The 21895-nt window shown below is 34.8% G+C and overlaps 2 protein-coding genes across 3 annotated transcripts in view; one reads left to right on the forward strand and one right to left on the reverse strand.

Moving 5' to 3' along the window:
- LOC145237657 (uncharacterized) lies at positions 1–20615 on the forward strand. 2 transcript variants are annotated; one of them, XM_080100602.1, is made up of 26 exons: positions 1–119; positions 841–965; positions 1268–1370; positions 1523–1599; positions 1835–1921; positions 2797–2911; positions 4203–4370; positions 5063–5236; positions 6776–6940; positions 7902–8049; positions 11108–11172; positions 11289–11395; positions 11605–11739; positions 11863–12010; positions 12933–13861; positions 14274–14310; positions 14389–14727; positions 15477–15535; positions 15800–15886; positions 16062–16166; positions 16844–16897; positions 17307–17479; positions 17828–17946; positions 18081–18838; positions 18911–19048; positions 19263–20615. In XM_080100602.1, exons 2-26 carry the CDS (start codon positions 849–851, stop codon positions 19587–19589), a joined length of 4734 nt encoding a protein of 1577 aa, XP_079956728.1. In that variant the 5' UTR covers positions 1–119; positions 841–848; the 3' UTR covers positions 19590–20615. The 2 variants fall into 2 exon arrangements, with proteins under 2 accessions (XP_079956728.1, XP_079956729.1); XM_080100603.1 differs by lacking the exon at positions 16844–16897.
- Positions 20612–21895, reverse strand: part of LOC145237658 (gamma-aminobutyric acid receptor subunit pi-like) — a 9795-nt gene continuing 8511 nt past the window's right edge. The window contains exon 12 of the mRNA XM_080100604.1: positions 20612–21753. Coding sequence (XP_079956730.1) covers positions 21446–21753 — 308 coding nt within the window. The 3' untranslated portion in view covers positions 20612–21445. The remainder of the gene's footprint in view (positions 21754–21895) is intronic.

The raw sequence follows: 21895 nt of genomic DNA on the forward strand, positions 1-21895 counted from the left end.
TAGTTGCTGTTTGCAAACAATGTGTGCAGAATTTGTTTTATTACTATAAATGGCCTGTTGTGATCAAAAATCCCAAACCAACATTTCCATAAGGCAAGTAGTTTCAAGAAAGCTGTGAGGTGAGGCTAAAATAAATGATTGTTATATCCTTAGTTAAGGTATACAGGTATTAACAAAAATTGTGTTACATTTAAAACTAGAAATGACACTACTTACCAATCACCAGAAACACATATTGGTCCACAACTCCACAAGTATATACTACTGTATGTTTTTGATTGTGAGATTATTTTAAGCCTAGAGTTCATGCGGCTTTCGAATAAAGGGGCTTACATTTGTATGTTGACTTAATAATATTTCTACTTCCCCTGCACTTTCATTTATTTAATTCTGGTTCACAATTTTTTTGCATGTTGACATTAGAGGTTAAATCATGAACAATTGTTGACTGTTAGTTTTACTATGTAACCACAGAAAAAAGTATAATGAAACAATATTATGTAACATCACAGCATGCAGACATATTTTTATAACACCGTAGCATACAATTGTAGGTTTGTTAATTCAAGTGAGGCTTACAATTGAGTGAATATGGTATTTCATTCTGGCTTTTCTGTTAAAAAATATTTCTAATTGTTTTGGTGGTTATATGTCTGTCTTATATTCAAACACGCAAAGTTTTTATTGTGTTTTCTGGACATAGTAAAATAATTGTTGTGAATGTTACATAGTTGTTCAGAATTATGACATATGGGTGTTGATGGTGTTTTTAATTGTCAGTAAATACCCTTAAAGTAAAGGAAATATTTAAATCGGCAACCAAATTTGTTGTTTTTTAAGATGAAACCATGGATAGAAAGCGTGCAACCAGTTATGAGGATGTTTGTGAGCAAATGAATAACATTGAAATCCAACTCATTGAGCAATTAGCAATTGCACTTAGAGAGCCATTTCCAAAGGATAATGTGAGTTTTAAACATGTAAATATCTTTTCACTTTTAGGGGGTTACTTTGGGTCATGACGTTATCAGAAATAATTCAGTAATGTTAAAAATGAATTCAGATACGATTATGCTATATCTTATGTGATTATTCAGTTTAGACTTGATTGCATTAAAATTGTGTATAAAATGTAAATTGGAATTAGAGTATTTTAATAAGTTGTTAATTGAATGAAACCTGTTTTTTGGTAAATGCACCATTTAATTAATTTTAATTCTGTTAAGGTTATTATGTGCTTCATTGAATTTAATTATTTGTTCTGCAGGAATTTGGAAGTCATTTTTCATTGGTAAAGAGCAAATTATTGTGTTTTAAACCACCAGAAAGTTTTGTACCACCAAACAATAAACTAAGTGAAAAAGACAAAGGTTTGTCCACATTCTTACACTTATTTTTGCCAGTCTTGTTATAAACAATATGGATTAATAGTAATTATGTATTCTAGAATATTGGCCTGACTGGATGTGTGGGAGTTAAAAAAAAATAGTAAATTTTATTCTCATGATTTGTTTCATTGCAGATGTACCATGCAAGGTGAAAAACGTGGCAACTATTTTAAACAAGAGTGAAAATAACAGACAACTGGTCAGTTTAAAGGTAATCATTAACTTTTGGCCCACTAAACAAATATTTTACTTCTTGCCGGAGAAGAATTGATTTTCTGTGTGGAATTTCTTTGCATCCGCTATTTTTATGGAATTTAATATTTTGTGAGGGTAAATTATTAAACCATGCTGTTTACAAAGCCATATAATTGCCAATAACACACACTTTATACTTGTTTGAACTAATTTCTACTTACATTGCTGTACAAAAACATGTTTTCTCATAGAAGCTGAACAGCTTGTTGGCACTTTTTAATGCGGAGAGGTGTATTTATGTGTCGGAGTGTTTGACAAAACAATCCCAGCATGCTAAGGTGAGTTTGTCTAAAAAGTTAAGTAATGCAAAGTGCTGTATGAGCCTTAAATGTTTTGGAAAGGTGTTTGTGAAGCTTTATGTTGTTGAACTTTGAAGAAACAAAAAAGTTATTGGCATATTGTTAAGGATATTTTTTATTATGGCTGTGACTGCACAAACTATGTGCAAACTTGGATCGTGTATATCACTAGATTTTAAACTGTGTGTTTTAGTGAAGTGTTTAAAATGGTTAAGTGTTTTTAAACTGGTAAGCAATAAAAATAACAGTAGTTGTTGTGTGTGGGCACTGCAAGACACCTTGGGGTGCTCTTGGACTGTCATAAACTTTACAACAATCACTAAAAGTCAAAGACTGTGCTTGAATGACTGACAATGACTGTGTAATTATATCACTTCGAACAACAAGATTTGTTCAGTTGTCAGTGCATACTTACTGATTTTTACAACCACACTGTTTCAAGCATCTTTCATTAGGAATTAAGTCTGATAAGTGATTATTTACATTGTTGGCATGTCATAGTGTGTATTTGCCTTGTGACGCACATGGCACTCAAAAGTGTAATGTTTCCAAAATCAACCTATATGTTTTAGTGTCCTTTGTGTAAAAAAGTCAAGACATTTAAGGCAATTATAGTTCTTGTGATAATATGTAATTTGTAAACATCATTATGCTACAGTTAAGATTTTTATTGGAACAAGTCTTTTTCATAGTTTTTCCTCAGCTATGAATGCTATCTTGGATCAAATCCATAGTATTTGTGTAAAAGCACAAATATTGTAAGAATAGATTTTTTTACCATAAGCATCTTATTGCATATTTCTGCCTGTAAATCGTGATTCACAGTAAAAAAAATTAAAATGTTCTGTGTTTAGGCGTTTTACAACAAGCAACTGGAAGATATTTTTCACTGTGAAGACCTTCTAAAGATAAAAAAGTATTTTGACTGCAATAAGCTTGAAGAAAAAGTAAAACCTGAATCGGAAAATGGTAAGTAATTCAACATGTATCAGTTCTATCTGACAAATAACTGACACCCCACTTGACAATTGATTGCTGATAATGGTATCATTTGTGTGTCATTGTAACTTGACATGTATTGGTGAAAAAATTAGGACTTTGTTCAATCTTGTGTTCAAGATTTATAGAAATTTGAGCAAACTTTCAAAAAAGCTCTTCACTGCAACATTTTTGCAGCCAACCTAAAATGAACTTTGCATATGTTTAAATTGTGGGTATTGCAAAACTGGTTTCTCAACATTATGTAGACTAGTTGTTCTACAAGCTTTTTGGTTGTATAATCGTGCTCGACTACTGGTTGCTATCTGTTCAAACTATAACTTTAACACTTTAAATGAAAGTTGTGGTAAAGTTTTTCAGACTTAAATGTGTTACTTATTTGATAATAAAAAAATCTTACATTTAGTGTTTGTGTTGAAAACTTTAGTTTCATTTTTATTCTGCAGAAAAATATTATGGTCAAAAATGTTCATCATGTAATTTCGATTTTTGGCTATTGGACAGTGTATGGATGCTCCAACATAGCTAATTTCAATTGTTTACTATCATAAGCCAGGTTAAACATTGAATACAGTGCCCCAGGCTGTGTCGCTTGCAATTTGCCGTCTGGCAATAGCTCCAAAAATCTGCAGAATACCAATGTTTCGCTGCATATTTTTTGCGACTTTTTGTCATCAAGATTACTTTTAAATTGCATGAAAATTGCCTTTTATTTCTGTACAGTACATAAAACCATCTATCGCAATCATTTTTTACACATTTTACAATTATGTGTCTTTGTAAGCTATGTTTGCAATTCCAGGAATTTGCGGTTTAGTTTTGTTGCATACATTGCGCCTTATCCTTGATCACAGTACGGTAATTTCCTAGAATTTTTTTCTCCATTGCACATGAGAATGTGCCAAAAATGTCTGTGGCTAAGAATTTAATGAAATAAAAAAGAATTAAAATTGTCATCATATTAATCATTATGTAACAAAAATTTTTGTTAATGAAATCTTGGACAAATTTTGTGAGAAGTAAAACTGATCATCTTTTTTTCATACTGGTTTTATTTGGGAAGGGTACCTTTTTATTAATGACCAAATGTTGACAACTTTAGAATTTAAGAAAAAAAGTGAAAAATGAATTGAGAAAAGTTTCCATGTCATTTACACCATTTGTTAAATATCTCAGATTTGGCTTGAGGGCCTGTGACCTAAATTTAAATTTGCTTTCCATCGTAATCTAAACTCTGTTATTATCGATGGAATCTGTTTAGATTTGAGAGATGAACGCCAGCTCGATGTCAAAGTATTTCAAGTTCTGCTTCGAAAAACAGACTCTTGTGATGAGGTGACACTGAACTCCACCAAAGAATATCAAAAAATGAATTGTGTTGGGTTGATGACCAGATGCAAAAGTTTGCCAAAGTTTTCAGACTGCAAAGGTAAAACAACTATGTGTTTGCAAAAGTTTATAGATTTATTAAGTATTACTTATAGAAACTGAATTTTTCGGTCAATTGTTTATTTATTTATTAAAATATGTCTTCTTTAATGAAGCAGAGCCATTGTCATTTTTTGCGACATGTGGCAAGTTTTTTTTATCATTGGGGCCAAAAATTAAATATAAAACACTGTCTTTGCAACAAACTTGTTTTTGCAATTCATAAAAGGAACAAGTGCTACCTTGACTCTTGTACAAAAACTGTGACAAATTTGAGTGACAAATTCTCATTTGCTGTAGAAACACACAAAAACAGTTGAAATGCTATTTATAGCCAAACCAGTGCATTGGTAGCAATTAGTTTCTATAGTTATTTACATGTGAAAGCACCTTCAAGTTGACAGATCATGTAATCTGCAGATAAAGTACTTGTTAAGCTATTTTAATACTCGAGCTTTAATCCAGTGTTAAATATAGCTCACAATTTTAGGTCAACTTATGCTGGCAGTTCAAGTTGTTTATTGTATTTGATTTACTTATTGGTAGCAGCAAGTACACAAACCGTTCAATCAATTATTTTTAAACATCCTAAAAATATATTTTTTTAGCTGTATGTTTCTTTTTTTAATTATTGGTAAAAAATGTTTTTGACAGGAAATTAAATAAATAACTTTGTTTGTTATTAAAACACAGCTGATGAAAAAATTTTGCTGTGTTTGATGTCTCCTTTGGAAACTGATGCAAACATCACACCACCGTTTGACATCCCTGTTACCATGGCAACGAAAGCGCCACCCAACCAAACAGTCAATACAAGGGTTGACATTCCACAACCGGAAACATTTTCCACAAGACAAGATTTATCAGGTAACTTTTAGTCAAAAGCACAAGGATTTTGCAAGATTTTTGTTTTGCTCTTAATGCAAACTGAGCATTTTTATTTTGCTCTTAAGTTAATGCAAACTGAGCTTCAAAGGTAAAATAGCATTGCTAGTTGTTGTTCACTTGTTGTTTGCTGGTGTTACCTATTTTTACTTTTTCACTTTTTAGTATTCTACTACATGTTTGCCACCTTGATGCCTGTTTTTAAGCGGCAAAATTTATATATTTGTTAATTTCAAGAAATGATTTCTGCTTTGTACCCGTTTTTTTAATTCACTGATTCAAAGTAAGAATCTTTTTTTTTACATTGTATTGTCTGCAGTAAATTCCGGTGACAGAGTTATTGCATTGAAAACTCATGTCATTTAGTTTTAATCCATAATCCCTAAAGCTTATTACTTAAAGCAAATGCACTTATTAATAAACAGCGTCCAGCTAAAACTTAATGCATAAATTTTTCTAATGACATGTTCATTTTTTCTATTTCATTATTACTGAATGAACATTGCATAATGTATTGGGTTGAATTAACCTGAAAAGCTAACTACAAAGAAATGACCAATCTTATGCATACCACAAATTAAAAGTTTGTAAATATAACATTTATCTTGTGGAGCCAAACCCCTTAAAACTCCTAAACCATTTTTTTTGCTTTGTGTAATTGTTTTTCCCTCTAACTTGACAGCTGATATGAGCCGTTTTACAAAAAAATCAATTTAAAAATAATGTCTGATGACAATAGCAGGCATGTCCTTTGCAATAGGTGTGGTAGAAGGTTGTTAATACTATTTGGCTGACAGGTGTCACATTAGCAACATAACCTTTTGGGAAGTTTGCATTTTGTGGCATGCAATGTACTTGTTTCTTCAGTTTGTCTTTTGCTCTGCTTGTTAAGCCACTTCCAGGAAGATGTCTGGGTTGTTACCTAACCTGCTCAATTGGCACTGTTACATAACCAAGTTTTTGTTAAAATTATTAGGTTTGCGTAGTGTTTAGCACTTTGACTGTATCATGTTGCAAAATAAAACCACACCAAGTTCTCAAAATGAAATAATTAAGGGTTTATTGGTTTAAACCAAATAACAATAAAAAAACCACATTTTCCAATATTTGTTTAGTTTCATATATATGTATAATTGATACTTTTTTTAAGAAATTGTGTCACTAAACAACAGTACTGCAGTAATATATACCCTTTAAAATGATACAGTACTTTATATGTTGCACTCAAAATTTCTTTTTTTGGTAGATTTAGTTTTCAACATATGCTCGTTTACTTAAACAAGAGTGTAAAAAAAATTCATCAATATACTTGTGTTATTTATCACAACCTTTCAAACCAATATTTATGTTGAGCAATCGGATTCATGAAAAAATAATTTCATTTTCTCAAATCAAAATTGTTAAATATGTGAATAAAATCATAAGTTTATGGAAATTCTTAGCTTCGTAGTATTAACATAAATGTTAATTCACAGAGAACATTTACAGTTCAACAATACACAAACTTTTAATTTTTTTTAGGAAAAGTAACAGCCATCGATATGCGGCATCCTCCATCACTACCAACAAACATCCATAATTCTTCCGAACACTCAGAGATGACAGATCTTATAAAGAGATGTCTTACAACCTTACAGGAACAAAGAAAAAATGGGAGCTCATTGTTTAAGATGCATCACAAGCAGGGTAATTTCCAAGATAAATAAATATAATCATTATGGGTTTAAGAATATTGATATGTTTGTAAAAATATTTCTCATTGTGAATGTGATTGGACATTGGAAGTTTAAACTGGAAACTTTTAACCTCAGTCGATTTGGCAGGCCTGCATGTTCTTTAAACACAAATATTTTCAATTGTTGTAGATGAAGTGCAAAAGTATTTTTTTAAGTTGTGTTGGTTGAACCTATAAACACTTCTTTGTGCCCCAAGTATGATTGTTTTACTTTCAAAGCCCCCTTTAACTATAAAATCAAAAAGATGGAAAATTTGTTACTGAAATTATTTTTTTAACATTAAGCATTAAATAGGTTTATATCTGAGATAAAACCACTTGCTTACCAGAGAGTCTGGCAACATTATTAAATAGATTTAAAACATTTTTGGTTAAACACATTTGATTAAAATTAACAAATAATTCCTTTAAATTATTTCACTAGATGGCAGTATTGTGCAACAAAATACTGACTCATGCATAATATGCATAATAAGTTAACCTCCAAAAATGACAAAACGTTTTCAATTAAATGCCATGCCATGTTATCACAATCAGTTTAAGCACATCAACTGTGCTAGGTTGATTACACCTTTTAAGCTTAAATTGCTCATTGTTGGATATTGTTCACTATAAGAATTAAATACATTTAAACACCCAACAAAACAGTCAGCTGACTTAAGCTTGATAATTGGACTCATAAAATGTTTAATATAATTAATTGTGATACTTACTTCTATTTGGTATTTATTATAGCACAAAAAACTTGTCCAATTTTAATTAAGTTTAACCAACTTGGGAATAATAAGTAGTGCTTTAAAATCTATTACTGGTAAAACTCTTAAAATCAGTTTAATTATCCCAGTTGTAAGGGTAATTAAGACACACTGAAAATTCTATTGTGATATTAACCATATGGATATGTTCTTGCAGTTTTGCAGCAGGGCCAAGCAACAAGCATCACATACAAATTTCGTTTGTCTAATGGTTCAACAGTAACTGCTCGTACAAAGAGTAAACTGATGGGATTGGGACAACAGGGGGATCCACCTTTTATTTTATCTGTTCACTCCATATTCAGGTAGGCAAAAGTGACCATCCAAAATGATAAAGCTTCCCATATTGATATTTTGCAATAAATTGTATTACAGACTTTGTTTTGAATAAATATTGCTTGTGGCACTTGTAGTTATGGTCTAGCTTTAGCTGTCTCTGTGATTATGGCATACTTGCTTTACTGTGTAGTTTTCAAGTTTTCTCATATTTTCAAATTTTATTTTGCTAAGATTTAAAGATTTTTCTATGTTATGCATCCTATGTACCACCGGGTTTCCCCTGGTATTTTGTTAGTAACAAATAGCTTGTTAGTCATTAGTCATGTGAAAAAAAAATTTTGAGTCTCAATCAACATTGTCAGTTGCATTTATGCCTCTAATTACAAGCTCCAATTATAAGCTTGACCAAAATTTTGCTGCTACCTTATTTGGAACACACACCAATGTGAACATTCACTTTTTGATTATGATAGTCATTACTCTTGCTCAACTGGATTGTTCATGACACATAAGCTATTACACATAACTTTCTCTGTCCTCATGTTAACTGATTCAATGTTAACTTTACTCCAACTATGTGATGTCATGTGTATAACAAATCTATACCAGTTCGTGATATTTTAAATTTACACTAATTAAATAATTTAACACTGGTCTTTCATTCTGTTTTACTTAACAATACAACTCCGGAGCCGGTGTATGATTGTGGCAAGCGTGCATTGGTGTGTGTGTGTGTGTGCGGGCATTGTGCTAACGTAGTATTTACTGTACATGTGCACACATGTGTGTGTGTATGCATGTTTGCCGCTGCTTTACTCAGCCTGTCCAACTCTTGGCAGGCTTTTTTTATGTTTACCTAAATATTTGCAGTTGGACATTAATTTTTCGGCCCATCTATGTTAAACCTTTGTATGTAAAACTGTAAGAAGTGGAATCTGATAAAACAGACCATTGCACTGTAAAAGCATACCACCAGTTTTTCATTTTGTTTGGGTTCAACCTTGACTGATGCTTGCAAATAATGTTGCTGTTTTTTTACAAGCATTGTCAACACATGACTTTAAAAATTACAATGCTGCATTAAGAGACAAAGTTTAGGTGAATTTCTTGTTGAATTTTTGTCAATTTGCTTTAATAACAATAATTCTTTACCACATTTTAATGAAACTAAAACAAGGTTATATTGTGTAAAAGACTGTTAATTGAATTATTTTGTTCCCATTTCTAAGCGCATTCATAAAAATTCATTAATGTGATTAATTAGTGTGTGATCCCTGGTTATGCTGCAATCCCCAGGTAAATCATTCTCTTGCTGACACATTGTTTATTGCAACATTGCAAAGTTAACAGTGCATAAGATCTACACATTGTATCACTTACATGCAAATGCAAATTTTTGGTCTGTTTTAAAGTATTGGCTGTATATAATACTAATCAAACAAATAACGTGATAACATATGATTTGGTGTGAAAGAACTTCATATTGGCTGGTGACTAACACTTAAATTTCCTGTCCTAATGACTAAAATTGTCACAAATTGTAGGATTTTGTTGAAAGATGATTTTAATTAATACTAGTTTGCCTTTTTTATCCACAAACTGTCAGTTTGTGGTGTGTATGTACAAGAAAAGCATCGATCAAAGTAATGTGGTAACGAATATAACTGGATTTAATGTTTGGTTTTTCCCACAGTCACGTTTTTTGCCTATTTATATCATTAAATTTCAAAAGTGCAATTCTTTTCCTGGTTCCTTTTTTGGATTTGAAGGCTTTGATACAAATGCTTGTTAAGGGGATTTTGGTTTAGAAAACAAAAAAATTGACACATCCCCAGGTTTTAGTTAAATATGTACATAGCCATTCAATAAAGAATTATATAAATTTATGTCTATCAAACACTACAAATGGTCAAAATACTTAAAATAATAATATTTGTTGGTACAAAAAATATATTTGTTGATTTTCACTCAAGTTCAAATTTTCAACTTGATGAAAAGTTTAACGGCACTGTATGTTTACAAGACACAAAACACAAATGTGTTTTTTCTTCAATCAAACTTGGAAAAATGAATAACACTGTACATAACAAAGAGCCTGTTGTTCTTGTGTTGTTTACATTATCTTTAAAAAAAACAGCTTTACAAGTAATAGTGCAAGTATCGTCCATAACCAGTGGTTTGCCGGTTATCCACAACCTTGCCACTTATACACAATCTAATCGCCCGCTCTCTCTTTTTATTCTTTATGACGTTCTCGGACAGGAAATGACATCACAATCAAGCGCTCATGCAGTGTGCATGCTTGACGACGTGCAGATAGATTTTTTCGTTTTGTCTCTGTGCAATTATTGTCACATTACATTGAGTGTTGGCTCCTAGAGATGAGTTGGTTATTTTTAAGTTTTTTATTATTTTTTCATGCAGTGTGACTTGAATTTCTAAATTTAGTCAATATTTGTGATAATATTTTTATTGTGTTTTATGTGTAATATGTTTTAATTTAAATGTGCAATTTTGAGTGCACAAAATGCTATTTTAAATAATCTGATAAAATTCGTTTATTGCACTTTTCATTCAATTATTTTGTCACTAATTTGTCTTCTGCAGAAGCAAACTTTGAATCAGTAGAAACCACCAGGAATTGTCAATTTTGCAAAAGTTGCAGTAAATATTGTCAATGCAGCATATGGTTTTTGAGCTCTAATTGTTTCCTCCCAAAGCTGTGTGTCCTTCTGATGACAATTAATTATAACCGTTGTTCATTTCTCTAATGTTTATGCTAGTATAAAGTGGTAATGCATGGAATGTGGCTTGGTGGCAGCTATGCCAGGAAACAACGAGCTTCCTATATTCTTGTTAGGTTTTGTTCAAGCAAACTTGTTTAGACTGTGACAGTGAAGTCTTAGAATGTGGCAGTTTTATTTATCTTGTTTCCCTGAGTGTCCACAATTAACTTTCAGTTGTGGTCATAAGTGTGTGTGTGTTTGATTTCTTCAGGAAGGTTGTGTCCATCAATATCTCGCTTACGGTTTTGCCATTTTGCTGTTTATCGTTGTTGACATTGGGTATGTTGTGTTTTTGCAGAGATGGTAATTTGCAAGGTTTAGATGTGCAAGGAATTTCCCCAGCAATAAGAAGCATTCTTTCAGGTAAAACACTTATTTGCAGTTTCTATGTTAACACTAAACTTGTTTTTTAAACCTGTGTTTTGTCTTTAATAACAATTAAAGATGGGCTTTGTTTTGAAACCTTTTTGCTTTTTTAGGCCCCATTGTGTCTGATCCCACTTCTACATCTATTGCAACATCTGGGATCCTCTCATTTATATCTTGTGCTCCCTCCTCATCAATGACATCAACATCTTCCATGACTGTAAGCATTAAAAAAAGATTAAAAATATGCTCAATTTAGGTTTTAAAATGTGTGTTTTTAATTGTTATTTGTGTCTCTACAATTTTCGATTTTTGAAAGCATTTCTTAAAAAAAATTCAATAAAAGTGTGTTCTAAAATGCGTGTATTGTTGGTACATCACTTTTTTTGCATATGTACACTTTCAACTAACACCGTTTACATTTTTTAGTCAAGTGATCTTGTGAGTGACATCCCAGGCCTAAACAACTGGTGTACTTCGGTAAGCGGATATGTACGACCTCGGAACAGTGTGGAAGTTGCTCGGGAACTCCTAGCAAGTACAGGAGCGCAGGGAAATGCCGAGGTGACATGTTGTGTTATATTGTCGCTGTAAGCAGTTGTTTTCTTAGTCTTATGTTGAAAAGTGAAATTTAAAATTCAATTCCACCAAAGTTGAAAATAACAAATCTGTGTCATATTTCAACAGGAAATAGTCAATGAAATTTTATCGCCGCCTCCACATTTGGATGGACATCTTGTTCACACAATTGGCAATTCAAAATCACCATTCTCTATCACATCAGTGGCCACTGGATCAAATAACTCATCAACCTCAAACAGTAACTCAAATCAAGGTAATCCTAGGAAACAGCATTTGAACATAGGATCAAAGTGGTTTTTGAATGTAGAGAACTGCTTTCAAATCATATTTTGCTTGTTTTATGAAGATAGTACAAAATAAAAGTTGTTTGGGAGTGTTTTCAGCTTTCAGCAAAAAAGTTGTTTGGGAGTAGTGTTTGCTATTTTGCTCTTCCTGTTGTTACTTGTTGGTCTGCATTGGTCATGTTTACTTCTAAATTTAACTGCTTTACAAAAGTATACATAGAATCATCGAACAGAAAAGCTTACACAATTTCGTTTTTTGGAACAAGATTTTGTGTTACAGCAAAAAGATAAGTTTAGAGTATACCAGGTGTTTTGCAAAAAAATAAAAACAATAATTTTTTTTAAATCTTGCATAATAATAAAACTCGTAGATTCATGCATGTAATTTTTTTTAATCGGAGAACAATATGTTCAATGACTTGTACAACATGAAGCTTAGACAATTTAAAGTGCTTGCAATTCGATCACTTATATCCTGCAAAACAAATGGCCAGTCACTTTGCTGTGATCGTGAAAGTTGGCATGCTAATATAGCAACAATACCAAGCGGCACGAAGGGTTGAAACTAGTCCATTTATTAATGTACAACTTATTGCTGTGTTATCTCATCCCAACATTTTGTGACGTATGTTTTTTTAGGAGGGTTTCTTAGAATTTTTGTGTAATCTGTGTTCTTGACTCAAATAGCTTTTGTAACATTGACTGTATTTGTATCAAAATATAAATTAGCCAAGTGGCGAATTTTATGTGGTTTGGGTTATCTACACACACATACGTGAAAAAAAACAGCTTGAAATTCTCTGCACCATTAAAGATTTGCAACACTGAAAAGTGCATTAAAACAATATATATTGTGATGTTAAATCGTAAAACAAACTAATTTCTGCACAGAATGTCGAAGTGTGACAACAACGCCGGACAATCTTGCTACGTATCCTGGACCTCCATGCAAGGACATTTCCTGTCTTAAAAGGGAAGACCAGACTCTCCCTACTTCTTGCTCTGCCCAAAGTCCTCACCTTGTTATCAACGGAATATCCACAATGCAACACGAACCCGTCGTCACCACAATGGTTACAAGTTTCCCCGACATAAAACCTCTTATCATCAACAATCCAAAAGTGACGTCACCTCACTCCGACGTCACTTCCTCGTCCAATCTCTCATCCCGTGCTCGTAGTGCCTCAATGAACTCTGCGCCGCCTAGTGTAAACCTTCCAAAACGAAGCATATCTACACCATCACAAGAAGAGCAATTGAAACCTGCTCAAAAATCACCCAGGCACAAAGCATTAGCAGGTAACAACTACCTTCTCACGCAGTTGCTCAAAAACACCTCGAAAGTGCCCGAGTCGCATCTGCTGGGCAATGTTGCAGACCCAACGTTACCTTCTACATCGATTGCAACATCTCTTACTGTAACCAGTTCAGAGTCGCTTGGACCTCTTATTGAGCAACTGTCACCAGTACAAGACAAAAAAACAAATCCTTCGGACTTGGCACCGTCGTCGACCCCCAACACTGACGGAAACTTTTTTAACTCTTCGAAGTTTAAAACATTTCAGTCAACCAGGCCAAGTGTGACAACCAATGTCAGCAAAGAAGAATTGGACGAATTGTTCTCCATACTAACTGGCTTTACAGACGAGACTGAAAACAACGTATTTAGTGGAACTCCCCCTGTTTTAACCCATCCCCCTTTGCCGAATGGGGACTTGGGCCAACAAGGAAATTTACGAGATCAGTTTGGAGCAGACCTGCCATCGACTGACATCAACAATAACGAAATTCTACCGTCTTCGACTGTTTTTGATAACCAGGTATGATAGGCGAAAACATAAATTACCTGTTGCCGGCGATTTAAGAAAATATTTTTGAATTGTTGATACTGGAGTTGTGTTGATACTTGAGCTCGGCGTTAAAACGTAATTTATGTACATTTTTTTGAAAACGGTTGCCATTTTTTAAACGGAAACTGAAAAACCACTTGTGGTGTTTAGATTACCTGAACAACAGCATTTCTTACGTTACCACAAATACGTTATATCCTGTATTTTAATTGTATGAACAACGCTTCATAACGTGTGCTGATGAATGTAAAATACTAGTAACAATTGAGTTCTAACGCCGTTTTGCCGTTAATGTTTTTTTATTCAGCACTCTAAAAAACATTTTGTTGGAAAATTTCGTTTTTGGTGTTTTGTGGGTTGGGGTTGACAATTTTTTTGTTAGTTTCAGAACAAGACAGTCCAAGGAGGGTTTAATCAAGGTATGTAAGCACAGCTCAATTTGATAGATATTCTCTAAAAAATTGCCTCACCAATATTCCTCTGTTGTTACACCGCAGACATCACTATGACGTCTTCCTTTACATCGACCCCCGATTTTATGATGCCACAAATGGACCCCCAACCTGGTACCATGGCCCCAATGTACCAGGGTGCGGCCATGGCGGCTGTCCCAACCGGGTTTGAACCCTGCCCCAATCGAGTGGTGGGTAACGCCGGGATTGTTAGTCCCCAAATTCCAGCCCCGGTTCAATCACCCATGGGACCAGCGCCCCAGTACCCAAGTTTCAACACCCAGGAGAGTTGGGAAGGCAAAGAGCCCCTGGTTGATTTGGGTAGTTACCCTTTGCCACGGGGAGTGAACCCAAGAATGGCGATTCCTGTTCCCAATAACATAGGTAAGTGAAAAAAAGTCAAATGCATTTTGTTTATGGTTGACTTTGTGCTCTTTTGCGAAAGAAAAAACTTATGTTTTTAAGAATATGTTTTTAAGTTGTTCAACCGGCAGGTAACCCATTTTCTTTTCACACAAATTGTGTGATGGATTTAAATGAAACTTTCACAGCTGGTAAACATTGTCATATCAATTTTATTCGATTGGGGATTCCGAGTTTATGTGATGTTTGGCACCTAAAACGTTTTTCATCCCTTTTCATTGCAACATAGAACGTTGGAACCAGATCTTTATGAAATACTTTTTTTGAGCTAGACAGTCATGACGCCTTATCGTCTAGTTGTTAAATAAATTTATTGCTCTCGTTTAAAAATATCTATACATCTTTGCACGGAACTATCAACAAACCACTTGACGCATTCCATGCACCCGCGCATTCTGCGTCACGCACCACGTCACAAGGTGAAGTGACGTCACACGGATGTCTGGTTGAAGAAACAAATTTGCATGTTTTTTGTCGTCAATTGTTTTATTAAAAAAATAGACTGGTTTCAATTTCGATTTTTTTGTTACTTTGCCCATCTGTTACGATGAATATATTCATACTGGGACCAGTCGTCGATGCAGACCAGTGACCACGGCATACCAGGCGTACTATGATTTGTCCATCTGTATGCGTTTAATTTCATTGCGTATTGTCCCTTTTGGACTATTTTTTGTGTTATTGAACTTGGTGCATTATGCTTTTTTTAGACACAACAATGAATCGTTTATCCAACGGAAACATTGTGCAAAGTAATTCACAAATCCAGGTAAAGTTTTAACGCACTACAATTGCTGGCTGTCACACTGCTGTTTACTTTTCGAAATAAATCATTGCGTCTTGTTTATGTCGCTTTTTAAGTACAATACCTTTACGGTAAACAACGAGATATTTTTTTGGCATTTGCGAAATTGTTGACAAGAAAAACCAAGAAATTGAATTATATATCACTAAACTTATTATCTACATATATTCAAACGGTCATTAGTTTACTAACAATCTGACTCAAACAAATTTACGTAACCTTCAACAGAACGACAATATGACGTACCATAGGAACAATCAAATGACGCGCACCGTACGTAACAATGGACCTGCTATGACCGACATGTCATCACAGGTGAGAGGCGTTCACCCCGACAACTGGGTCATATATTTAATAGCAACAGTTCTATTATGACGTTTAACATATACAGTCATCTTTGTAATAGTTTGCGCCGTTTTACGCCAAACTCTAAAAGGAAGGCAAAAGTTCAATTTTGACTTACATGATGATTCTACGGTTTTGTATGTAGGGTGTGCCCCTGATGAACAACCCAGGAGCTTTTCCCAACCCCAGGTTGAACAACGGACACATGGATACAGGGGTTCGATCTATTATCAATAACAGAACTAACATGGTAAGATTTAGTCGAAAAATTAGTGTGTATTGGTATGAATTGTTGGGTAAATATATCAACCTCTCGTGTGCAGTAATTGTGTTATAACGCTTAGTTTGGTTGATTAGTGAAGCGTAACAAGAAGTTTTCGAGAAGTTGTTTTGCCCAAAGTTGAACCAACTAATAAAAATTAGAAAATGTCTCAATAGATCTGTACGAGCAGCTGGCAATTGTATCATTCAACGCAAACAAACAATCCAGTCCAAACACTTGTACAGGCATTAACGTGTGAAATCAGAGTCAAATTAATCAGATTGTAAATATTTGCAAATACTCGGAAGCGCATATTTGAAACTGGAAAAGATTTACCAAAAATAAGCGTAAGGCTGTTGTCTATATTTGTTCATTGCCTCACGCTATTTGCTCTTTTGCCTGATGCGTCACAATCAGCCACCCGCTTGTTTACTGTTACATATCGGCTACGTAACAAACGACCTGCTGACGTTGTAGTTATTTTAAAATTGTGGCGATTTCGTCAATACGCACGTTTTTTTTAAGTGGCAGATGCTGTACGATAATTGGAACTAAAATCGTAAATATTCTAGAAACTTCGACCTTTGTTTACGTAGGTTTAAATAAGTAATAGAAAAACAATGTTTACAAAAATCGCTTTTGCAACACGTTTCTTGTTGTCACAGCAACCGAACACAGGAAGCACGTTGCAAACCAACCCGTCATTGCTGCGCCGACAGGTATGACGTCACGATTTATTACGTAGCGCTCGCCGTGTTGCACTGTCTCTCGTGATAAGTAGCATGCAAATATGGACGCACGATTTAAATATTACTGAATGTGTATTGCATACAACTGATATCAAATAGAGATTTTTCTGACCTATTAACTTCTAGCCTTTGTGTTGTTTGTGAGATTCAAGTCTTAAAATCGTTTCTTGTAAGTGTAACTTGTATTACACACCTACAATGGTTAAAAAATGTCATTTTAAACTACACACTCGTTAGCAAACGCACTTTTAGCGTTCAAAGGAAACAAATACCAGTAGTCTTATGTTATTTGGCATAACAACTCCCCTAATATATGTATATAAATACATACATATACGTATATATATAAATAAACAAACCTAATAATTTCTTTTTGTAGCTTCAGATTCGCCTGAACCAACCCAACATAAATGGGGGCTCGTTTGACTCCAGCGATATACTACCTGGTGGGGTAAAACGGGGCCCTACCCCCCAGCACATGTACCCTCGTCCAGATGTCACCCACACTGGCATCACAGTTCAGAAAAGAAGCGAATATTTCAAAGCCAACAGGTTTGCAGTGACTTCTGCCTTTACTTTGACAAAAACAAGTCAAAAAAGAAAGATAAAAAGATCGGACCTTTATAAGCAATGTTAATTTACTAAATTCCGTATTTTGTGATTAACAAATTTAACTTGGCGGCCTAATACAAGTTATACACAATTTGTTACCGTGATCAATTGATTAAATTTGTCTTTCACCTACTTACACGGTTTTTGTTTGATTCCTTTTTGCACAGGAAGTCATTTTTTAAATACAATGCATTTTATGCAAATATGTAAAAATATCACTGGTAATTTGACCTTTAAACTTTAAAGTATTAATTGATGTCGTGTTTACCTTTTTATTTATTTTTACAGATTGCAGGAGCAAAAACAGCTTGCTATGCAGCGTTCTCTAGCTCCCACCAACGGACATGCTGGCATTATGCGGAACTCCTCGCAAATAAATTCGCCACTCTTCATGCCACTTAGGAATGGTAAGTGGTTCACTAAGCTTAAATTTGAACTTATTCTAAAACATATTGTAAAAAGTTGAAGCTTAACTAATTTAACGCCAGAGACTTTTTATTGAGTCTCAAGTTGAAACAAATATATATATATATATTTGTAGGGCAACAGCCGAATCTAAACCAACAACCCTTTCCTCGTATGGGCAACTTCGCCGGCACACAACGTATGTCAACGTCGCCGGGTTTTTCGACGCCTGGTGGCGCCCTTCCGATGAACGGTGACATTTATCCCCAGTCCACTACAATCACACCACTGCAGATAAATCAGCCAATGAACGGAGGCCAACATTACTCCCTCACATCGACACCCCCTATTCAAGGATTTAACAATTTACCATTTTCTCAGCCTGTGAGACCTGTTTTGGGTATGACGTCACCTGATACGCAACAATTCAGTGGTTTGTCACCGCCTCTGACGTCTCAGTCCCCGAAGGCTAAAAAGCCACGAATAAGAAAATCGCGCAAAAATTCTGCATCCAAAACAAAGCCCGACTTGAAACGCAAACAATCAACCGACGATGTGTCATGGAGCGATATAGCGCCCTCTCTTGGTGCAAACCTTTTATCGCCTCAATACTGCCCTCCGATGGCGACGGTAGAAGCAGCAAGTCCTCCCATCGAGTCGAAAAAAGCCAAAAAGAAAATTGCACGCCGGATGCAAATGACGATTGGCGACATGCATCAACGACTTCAGCCCACTTTCAATGACGCTTCACAAGATGCGGCCACCTCCTCTATTATGACGTCATGCAGTTCGTCACAGATATTATCACCACGTCCTCAAACGTTAAACTTAAACAATCTGTTAGACCAGTACAAACTCAAACAAGATGGTCAAACGACAACCAACAATTTCCAGGTACGTTAACTAAGTTTGCGACTTTGAGATTCGAACCCACTACAAGTTTCATTAACAACGATTTTTTCGCAGAACACCTTTATTCAACCCAACGGCCCACAACATTACGTCCCAAATCACGCAACTATGACGTCATCGGTTACCAACCAGTGGACGGGGCAAAGGAATAAAATTACAAACAACAATGCTTTCAACACCAACAGTTCAATTGTAAGTATGATAATTGTTTACAATACATGTATGTCATTGGATTTAACCAACAGAACTGTCGTTAAACCATAGAAATGCGTAAGATTTATGTGCCGCCTGCTAAAAATACTACCACCAAAATTTTAGTGTGCAGTTATTATCAATTTGACATGTTAACAAAAAAGGTTGCATACTTTACCTCAATTTAACGGTTTTTTATTTTTCTGTTTTGCAGCAAATCGATAATAAGCCTTTGTCGAATTGCGGAGATTTGCTATTGCAGCCGACGAGCACCAACCTAAGTGAAAATAACTTTTTTGCCACAACAACTGACTCCAACCACTGTGATGTGCCAATGAACTCGAATGTGAACAACAACAATACAATATCAAATTGTCGCTACACGGCGTCGGTGGCATCGGCACCGATTCTGACCCCGCCTCCTGAGGCCACAACGTCATCAAACTCGAACATGACGTCATCCCTGGCTCTACCAAAGCGCAAAGTCGAACGGAAACCGAGTTTGCTTGAAACTTTGCTGTTGAAAAAAGACTTGGATTGAGACACGCCCCTTTATATGAGACCACGCCCCGTGTTCTTATCCAATGGCGTGTATCCGTTGCCCGATCTCGCACTGTTGTGGACAAAATGTGTTTGAGTGGGTTTTGTTTCAAAAGATGCAGGGGAGGAAAAAAATTCATATTTAGGAAAATTATAAGACAGTTTTTCAAAATTTATTCCTTATGCGAAGTTTCAAGAAAAACGTTTCAACCCGTTTCAGCTGTATCGTGGGAATTTTCTGTTTTGTTCATTGAACTTCGCTGGGACGTCATTAATTTATGACGTCATTGACTGTTCCAGTGTGTTAGTATAATGTTGTCACCAATTCGCATATTTGCGACTGCCTTTTCTGTTGCCATAGTTACACATGCACGCAATGTTCCTATTTTGTTTTCGTTGCTCTTAATTTCGACGACCTGCTTAAAATTTTCTTGTTTGTCAGAAATCAAACGAAGTGCAGAGGTGTAAAAATTGCTTGGCCTTAATTTTAACTCTTTAACTGCGGTTCACACGTTGTTTGCATTATTTATAACGTTTTGGCGGTGCTAGAGTGCTCTGGCATTGTCCCTGAACACATGCGCGCATTGTAAAGAGATTATAACCATCTAATGATCGCTTTGTATTTATTGACATTTTGTTATTTTTTTTCTCTGTATGCGCTAGAATTCCACCGATAATTAATTTATTCGGATTGAACTGTCTGTCCCATGCTTTTGTGTTCATTTTTGTCGATTTTTTTTTATCACTGTCGGGCGTTGCTTGGCAGCGGTCGTTTATGGCCCATTAGTGCTGCCCTGTTCCCGATTTATCCCACGTAAAAACATGAGCGAAAAACTTTTTGGGAAACACTGCTCTGTATCCTACCCTTTCCGATCACCATGCCCTTATCCAAAACACTGCGCTTTCTTACGGTTTTTCGATGATTTTATTTCCTGCCGGGAAACACTGACGTGGGTTTTTATTACTTTTAAACATAGATTCGTTTAAGTTCTTGTTATCTCGACAATAAAAAAGAACATGATACACATTTACTTGTCACATACACAATTCTGCAAGTTGAAATCGGATTTTCTAACCAATGTGGTTGCAACCAAACCCGGTGTAAGTTATTTAATTTTGAAAAGTTTCAATTTGGCCAGATTTCTCCGAACGCTTTAATTTCTAAATTGAAGCCTGAAGAGATGAAGTTAGTTTGAAAGTTAGAACGTGTAGAGCAGCAGTTCTTAATCGGAGGTAAATTTACCCCTTGAGGGTAAATAAAAAAAAATATGGAGGTAAATAACAGTAAGCAAAATAATGGTAGGTGTGCAAAGCTGGCATGTCAAAGAAACTTGAGAAAAATTTCTTTGAAAATCGCCATACTTTTAACGCAGGCAAAAACTTGGATATCTTTGCTTACCATTTCACAGGTAACGTTGCATGTAATGGTAAACGTCGCAAATTGCGTACTTTTTCAAAATTTAGTTCAAGAAAGCCTGTCTGTGATATTTATGCCCCACATTATGGTTTTTATTACCTCTTAAATACAGTTAAGTTTATTTTACAAAGGCTGTAAAACAATACCTATACCTCACAAATTTGAAAGAGTGACAATTAACTTAGCACCGAGTCACGAATTTACTGCTACTGTCCGTTATGGCAATTCAACATTTATTTACAACATTGCACATATCACACTATAATGCGTGTCAAAAAGTAATATTTTTAGATTCATTTTGTTAATATTGCAATATGCTTTTATGTCTGATAAAAAATGTAATCAGTAATCAGGTAAAAATTAGGCTGAACCAAGAACAAATCTAACGATACTAACTGATTACACACAAAAATTTAAACCTAAAGAATTACATAGAAATCCTAGTGTTCAGGCGGATAAACGCTCTTCTCCTCCATCGTAAGGTAAACCCACCAGTACACAATATTAAAAGCAACAAACATAGAGGGAAACAAAATTCTGGAATACTGGTCAATTTTTTCCATCATGACAGCCCGGTTTCTGTAATTTTCAATTTTGTTAAGTTTGCTCGGATTTTCGTGACAACGATGATCGCAGTTTATCCGTTCTTCGCGTCCAAATTTGTCGAGTGGTTTATCACAGAGACCTTCTGATCTTCGGTTAGTCTCGTCCAACGTTTTGACGATTGCTAGCCGATCTTTAAAGTTGCCTGGAAAATGTAGGTACAAAATAATGTAGAATTATTTGAGTAGTTGGTCAGCAATGCTTTAGTACGTTATGGTACAAAACCAATGAGGGATCTAATCATAAACATAACTGCCAATGAACTGGTGTATATAGAATACATCATG

Source organism: Phallusia mammillata, chromosome 7 (assembly GCF_965637545.1).
Source record: "Phallusia mammillata chromosome 7, kaPhaMamm4.hap1.1, whole genome shotgun sequence".
NCBI lineage: Eukaryota > Metazoa > Chordata > Ascidiacea > Phlebobranchia > Ascidiidae > Phallusia > Phallusia mammillata.

What these genes read in the sequence shown, in the direction of transcription:
- LOC145237657 (XM_080100602.1), top strand. Translation starts at nt 849, where the DNA reads ATGGATAGAAAGCGTGCAACCAGTTATGAGGATGTTTGTGAGCAAATG. An exon ending in GACAACTGGTCAGTTTAAAG is followed by an intron (nt 1,600 to 1,834) that starts GTAATCATTAAC and finishes GTTTTCTCATAG; the next exon opens with AAGCTGAACAGCTTGTTGGC. An exon ending in CGTCATTGCTGCGCCGACAG is followed by an intron (nt 16,898 to 17,306) that starts GTATGACGTCAC and finishes TTCTTTTTGTAG; the next exon opens with CTTCAGATTCGCCTGAACCA.